General features: G+C 34.2%; 1 protein-coding gene across 2 annotated transcripts in view; it reads left to right on the top strand.

The window, feature by feature from the left end:
* The first annotated feature begins 2046 nt into the window (after window positions 1-2046).
* Window positions 2047-7579, top strand: part of LOC106471531 (flavin reductase (NADPH)-like) — a 19530-nt gene continuing 13997 nt past the window's right edge. Inside the window, exon 1 of one of the 2 annotated variants that reach the window (XM_013932131.2) lies at window positions 2047-2186. In XM_013932131.2, coding sequence (XP_013787585.1) covers window positions 2102-2186 — 85 coding nt within the window. In that variant the 5' untranslated portion in view covers window positions 2047-2101. Of the gene's footprint in view, window positions 2187-5296; window positions 6343-7579 lie in introns of those variants that run through there. The other variant, XM_022400141.1, reaches the window with a different exon arrangement.

The following is a 7579-nucleotide window of genomic DNA, read 5'->3' as shown; positions in this document are numbered from 1 at the left end:
TGGGAAGGCCCATATGACATAGTGAATCGTTTCTCAGACGGGACTTTCCGGATAAAATGTGGTCGGTCATGTAAGCCAAAAGTGGCACATGCCAACAGGCTTTGACGTTATCACGGTCCATGACATTTCAGTTGGGACGAAGTGAACAACAGAACAAATGACGCTGCTGAAGACGTGTCACCTGAAAAAGCCAATGTTGAAGAAGAAACTCTACTCAGTTTTGAGAAGAGAAACGGTGAAGCTCTTGATGAAGCTACTACCATTGATGTGACTGTTACCGACGATAGGACATTTCCTGATGAAGCAGATGAACTCCACGTGAAGCAGAAGCCAACGAGACAGAGACCAGTACGGAATATGATATGTCCCGTAAAATTAAGAGACTTTGTTGAATTGTAATTTTGTGTTTGTAATTCTGTACATTTAATTAAGTTATTGTTAATTGTTATTGGTTTAATGTAAGTGGCTATTGTTCGGGATGAATAATACTAAGGAAGGGGCAGTGTTACGACATCGAGGTCACGTGACTAGTATCACGCCATGCCCTTCTCGAACCTTCGAGAATTATCGGGAGACTACTAGATTGGGGGTAGGCTGGTATATATATAAGATGGTCACAACGTGACGGGACATTGTGTAATTGAACTGAGTATTGTCGAGCACGTGAGACGTTCTAGGATTTGTTAGAGAACGACTGTTGAAATTAAGTGTATCGGTAAAGTTGTATTCGGAAAGAATAAATCAGTTTTATTTAAGAAAGGACTTGTGTCGCTAAAATTTCGTTGGAACGAATTTACGGAAAATTAATTAACGAACGAACGGAGACGTAACAATATCCTGCGGACGCCCATTGTCACATTATATCTACAGAGAAACTAGTTGTGGTGCAATGTGGCTACAATGTTAGTGTTCTAGTTATTTATTGCTGAAGGTCATTCCTCTTTGTGTCATTTAAATCTTTACCCAGTTCTTACCTTTAACTCTGTATACTATCACATTAAATAGTACGAAAGCAATTAGTTAAAAAAGTAATGTGAGCACTAACAATTTCCCGAAATTGGCCTGTAATTATAGGATAATAACAAAAACATTAACTTTGTGCAGTCTTTCGAGTCATACTCACATTGGTTGGGCGTAGCCTAGTTTTTAACTTACCGGGATGAAGACAGAATGTGATGATGTAGAATGAGCTCAACTGTGGCACAAAGAAACAATGGATTCCATTGGTCAGATCGAAGATAGTAGATGTTGCTGCTCCTATGGTCATTAATATAAAATTAGGAATCGAACCCTCTGACATGGCTGTTTAGGTCACGTGCACATAAGATATTTTTGTAATGCTAAATTTAGAAGTGAGACGTCGCCAAGATCTCCCTACAACAGAACAGTTGATTATCAAACTTGTTATTTAATATCGTGATTACTAATTACAAATTCAGACAATAAGTGCTTGAGGTATATGCAAGGTCAAAGAAATTTCAGTTAGTGATGAAAACTTAATTCTACACAGAGCGTTCCATATTATAGACGTGATTACAATCGCATCGATACACATTTTAATGTACAAGGGGAAAACAGTATGCATCTTAGAACGGGAGTGGCGCTCTCCATGCACACGAAGTGAGGGGTCGGTGCTCCCTTGCGACCCCATTGATCTACACCACTGATTCCATACTTTAGTTCCTTAACTTCAAAAATACACTAGTAGCATTACACCGCAGTTACAACATTGTGATAAATTTCATTTAATGTTTGGTGAATCACTTCGTTTTCGTCTTAACGGTTCAGGATATATATTTATTTATATATTTCATACATTTATTTCCCTTTCAATTTTAGGCGTATTTCAACATAGAGTCGAAATTTTTAGTTGATAACTTTTGACAGGTAGTTTTAATGAAAAAACATCGTTTAAACTAGTTTAATATTTTTACAGCTAGATACTTTTGAAACATACCCAAATATCACATAGAAAAAAAATTATTTATCATCCCGCTAAACGCAATTTAATTAAAACCGTGATGTCAAAAGAGGGCGCAAAAAACCGATGTTGAACCGAAATCTAACGTAAACGAGTGAGTTCGGTAGTAAAGTAAAAACAATGACACCTAACATAAGAAAAATCGTAATATTTGGAGCAACAGGAAATACAGGTCTAGCCACTGTGCAGGTAGCCCTTAAACTAGGTACGTAGTTTATCTTAACTGGTATAAATAGAGATTTAGTTGTTTTTCTCATGTCGATACGACTGTAGACAGAGGAAGAATTTTTAATGGATATTAAAGTTATATATTATTTGTTCATCATTGCAAAATCGACAGTGGTCAAAGATACAGCGTTTTTTTTATGTTTCTTGCTAATAGTAATACAACTTACAATTTTTTTTTTTAAAGGCGTCGTACCGGGATCCGGCATTTTGAATTCTTTGTTTGATTTTTTGGATGTATAGTCTTTATAACTAGCAACTTTATTGTTGTCATACTATCTGTATACGTAACATTCTCTGTTAATATTCTTGCAACTGATGCATTATCGAACGAATACAAACCTATTTCCTGGAAATTTCAAAGTTGAGAGTTTGGTCGCACAGCATGACGTTTCTGTTTTCATGCAAATATATATATATATACTCAATACATAAAGAGAGATATTAGTATATAAATATAAAGCACTGTTTAAGCTTGATATTGCCGTTTATAAAGTTTGAAGCTGCTATTCAAATTGTAGTCATGATAGATTATTAGTGTTTTAAAACCGGAACAAGCACTATAGTGATCTATTACCAACTGATCATTGTTAACTATGAGTATGAGCGGTTTGTCTGTTAATGTGATATAATTACAAGAAGCGCTATACAAGTTATTTTATTTTTAGTTCTACTCGATAACTTACTAGTTTTTAATGAGTTCCATTTGGTGTGGATGAATTTCTTAAGTATATTTATCTTGTTAGTAGAAACTTATATAAAACATTGACATCTAAATTAATGCCCACTTGATATTAACATTTGTGTCAGTATTTCACAATAGATGGCAGTAACATCGACCTGTTTTCCCTCGTTTTTATAATTTTTTATGTGACGCAAATATATGTGTGAATGTGTATGTGACGATTGACACCGTATTTATTTGTATGTGCAGGGTTGGACAATGTAACAGAAACGCTTCACATTTTTCAACTCCGAGGGTCCATATTTAATTTGTTTGTCCTATAGGAGAACATATCGTCATGTGGTAGTGTAACTCTTTCGGGAATACAATGGACGATTTAATACTGATGAAATTGTTAAAGAACACGAGGAAGAGTTTGGGCATCCAAGCAGATTTAAATGTTATTGATCCTCTATGGTAAATTCTTGAAGCCAAGCTTTGAAGCAGATTTCCACCACCACCATCATATCAAGAGCTTCCAGCAACAACGAATGCTCAAAAATATCATTGGCTGGTAGAAATATAAGAATCCCAGTAGCCCGAACTCTTTCAAAAGGTAGACATTTCGTCTTCAAGGTTTGCCTTATGAGGAAAGGTCTACCTTTTTAAAACGCTCGAGTTATTCTTATTTTAGTCTTTGTTTCTTTTTTGGACCTATGTGTTTTCTAATATGATGACTTGGCTGTTGCATATCGCATCGTTTCTTCAGTTACATGCCGTTTTGATGCCCTGTTGTCTTCTGGGGTTGATAACCTCCGTATTGATAAAAACCCGTAGAAATTTACAGTTGTTTACATTACTTTCTTCAACATGTATTATGTGCGCATGTTTGCTGTTCTCTTTTTAATATTATATATGTTTTTATAATGTTTTAAACATAGAATAGTACTATTTCTGTAGAAAGTATTAGGATAGACACTGAGAACTTCATTGTTTGACATTTTCTGAGAGGATTATAACATCATCTTCTTGTCGTATATTTTATAAAAACGCCAAAATAATCATCATACTGTTACAAGATGTACTTCCGCAGGGTCCTGGAGAGTGAACTGTTTCAAGAGTAAATAAAACCAAAATTAAGAGTAAGAAAGATTTTTATTTCATGCTTTTGAAATTCATTTTTCATGTTGTGTTGTAGCATACAGAGTGCATAATTGTTCTCGTGACTCATTTCATGCACACGTTTTACTGACGTCACTCAAGTATAAATGCAACGTTAAGCATCCCTTATGTGACGTCATTTTAGTGTATACTAACTGACTGACAGACAATACACTACTATATATTGGTGCGAGTGGTTAAAGCAGGTGACTCCCAGGCGGTCTTCGACCCCCTTTCGAGGAAGTTATGTAACAGTTTAAAAGATATTTTACAATTGTTACCATGCTTAACCAGCATACATGTGCATATGGAACTCAAATCCCTCTGTCCTTTTTAGAAGTGAAACCGAAAAGCTTTGAAGCGAAACAGCATTGCTTTTAGTACCTTTTTCTCCACTGTTTTTATAAATATCACATTGAGCAACAGTTCTCAGCACAGTGTGGTTAGAAAACAACACCGAACTTCCAGGAATGATCATCGAGCCTACTTTAACGTTTAGTTTACTCGGTTCTGTTTACGTAAGTTGTCACTAGGCCCTTACTTATCTTTTCTATTTATTTATTTTTGTAACTAACATATTTAAAGCCTTCTTTGTACTATTCCCAAATGTTTTTCGCTTCTCTTGAAAAGTGACGTGACATGCAAGTTTTACGTGAAATTACGTTCGTAATCAACACCTGTTGATCAATATTAATTTATTATGGATGATAATAATTTAACAATTACAGTTTAGGTTTATATAGTGAATTTTCGAACACATTTAGCTAACATTCGGTAACTGGGTTAGTTATATTCAATAGTAAGCATGTATAATAGAAAAAATAGTGGCTTTCTGCTAATCAGCTCTTGACTAAAGTGTTGATCAGTTTATGACTGTTATACTTATAGTGACTTCCTACTATTATTTATTGTGATATTATTAGCAGTTTCCTATTACTGTGTCTTGCGATCAACTTATTACCAGGTTAGTGGCTAACTCTTAATCATTTAATAACTACGTTTGTAGTTGTATTAGTTGGTTTTATGACTGAGTTAGTGGTGAACTGTTCATTTTAATCACAAGGTTTGTAGTTGTATGACTGGGTCAGTGGCTAACTGTTAAATATTTTATGACTAGGTTTGTAGTTTTATTAGTGGGCTTTATGACTGGGTTAGTGGTTAACTGTTGATCATTTTAATCACTAGGTTTGTAGTTTAGTTGGCTTTATGACTGGGTTAGTGGCTTTTATAGAAGGAGCCAGTTTGGTTTGTAATCACCAGTACTTGTTTAATTTAACCATAGCTTTTGTACAAGGATCCAAGCTGGTTTGTAATCTCTGGAACATGTTTAATTTAACCATAGCTTTTGTACAAGGATCCAAGCTGGTTTGTAATCTCTGGAACATGTTTAATTTAAGCCTATCTTTTGTAGAAGGATCCAAGCTGGTTTGTAATCACCAACACGTTTAATTTAACCCTAACTTTTATAGAAGGAGCCAGTCTGGTTTGTAATAACCAGCACATGTTTAATTTAACTCTAGCTTTTATAGAAGGAGCCAGTCTGGACTGTAATCACCAGCATGTCTTTAATTTAACTCTAGCTTTTATAGAAGGAGCCAGTCTGGACTGTAATCACCAGCATGTCTTTAATTTAACCCTAGCTTTTATTAAAGGAGCCAAGATGGACTGTAATCACCAACATGTTTAATTTAACCCTAGCTTTTATTAAAGGAGACAGTATGGACTGTAATCACCAACATGTTTAATTTAACCCTAACTTTTATAGAAGGATCCAAGCTGGACTGTAATCACCAGCACATGTTTAATTTAACCCTAGCTTTTATAGAAGGATCCTGTCTAGACTGTAATCACTGGAACATGTTTAATTTAACCCTAGCTTTTATAGAAGGATCCTGTCTAGACTGTAATCACTGGAACATGTTTAATTTAACCCTAGCTTTTATTGAAGGATCCAAGCTGGTCTGTAATCACCAGTACATGTTTGATTTAATCCTAGCATTTATAGAAGGATCCAGTTTAGACTGTAATTACCAGCGTGTGTTTGATTTAACCCTAGCTTCTATAGAAGGAGCCAAACTGGACTGTAATCACCAGCATGAGTTTAATTTAATTCTAGTATCTATAGAAAAGGCCATCTTGTTCTGTAATCATCACCAGAAGCTTAATTTAACCATGGCTTCTCTAGCAGAATCCAGTCTGGATTGTAATCATCACCACAAGTTTCTTTTAACTTTAGCTTTTATAGAAGAATTCAATCCCGACTGTAGTCACTGCTGCATATTGGTTTGGGTTTTATTATCATTAACGTCAGGTAAAAACAAGCTACCTAGAATAAAATTAACAAAGTAATTAATATAGCTAATTTTATAGAGCATTGTCACATATAAGGAATAAATTGTATTTCTGTTAGTTACCATGATTACCACCTACATTATTTTTCACCATAATTACAAATAATGACCCACAAGTTTTTTCTGGCTCACAATGCAAAAGAATCTTCATAAAAAAAATCTATAATAAGAATATAAAAGATAGGTTGTTTCCAGAAGACAGAAGAATTCCTCTTGTCACATTCTATGTCTTTTGCTTAAGTTTTACCATATTTTTATTTCATCAAATCCAAGTTTATTTAATTTTTTTTCACACATTTAGTTATTTATCTTCAGTTCTTCATTTTCATTTTTTCATTCATAGGACGTTTATCCAATGCACTACATTTTAGTTCATTTATGGTGTCTTTATTGTAATGTATTTATTCCAGCCAGCCAAATTACATTAAATCTAAAAACCTCAGTTTTAAAGTGATCAAGTAGCTGTATATTTGTTATTCCAAACTTCAGAATACCATGACAGTTTCTTCTAAATCATGCAATGTTTATTGTATTTGGACTCTGTAATCCTATACCACTAATTTATCATGGACGCAAATCACTACTGGTTTTTAGTTTGTCATATTTTATTAACAATTACTTTACTATCTAAGAATTACCCTGGATAATGAGCATAATTTTAACTGCAGACTAGAATTCATTATTGTCAAAGCTTATTAACTTCCTTTGTACAAAGAAACTTTACAAAATTTGGATGAGGAAGACGGTGCCCCAGTCTGAAGTTGGTCCATCATATTGATTAGCATAACATAACATATTTTGGTATAATGTGGGACCTATTGGTCCATCTCAGCTGTTCCATCCCGAAAATTAAAATAAAATGATTTAAAAAAAAATTAAACCCAGCCCTTTTCATTCATATACTTATAAAGCTTTTTATTAATTTCACTTGAATTTACTGCCTCTACAACATCTGAAGGCAACTCATTCCAAAGGCTAACCACCCTGTTAGAAAAATAAAACTGTCTTGGCTGAAGATTACTCCTACCTTGCCAAAATTTATATTTGTGTCCCCTAGTCCTATTATTCTCATTTCTAATATAAAAAAAGATGATACACTATCAATTCCCATTACAATCTCAAACACCTCAATCAGATCCACCCTAACTCTTCTTTTTTTCAACAGAAAACAATTTGAGAGATTTCAGCTTATCTTCG

The sequence above is a fragment of the Limulus polyphemus genome, unplaced genomic scaffold (genome assembly GCF_000517525.1).
Source record: "Limulus polyphemus unplaced genomic scaffold, Limulus_polyphemus-2.1.2 Scaffold4682, whole genome shotgun sequence".
NCBI lineage: Eukaryota > Metazoa > Arthropoda > Merostomata > Xiphosura > Limulidae > Limulus > Limulus polyphemus.
This window is presented reverse-complemented; position numbering and strand designations above follow the sequence as displayed.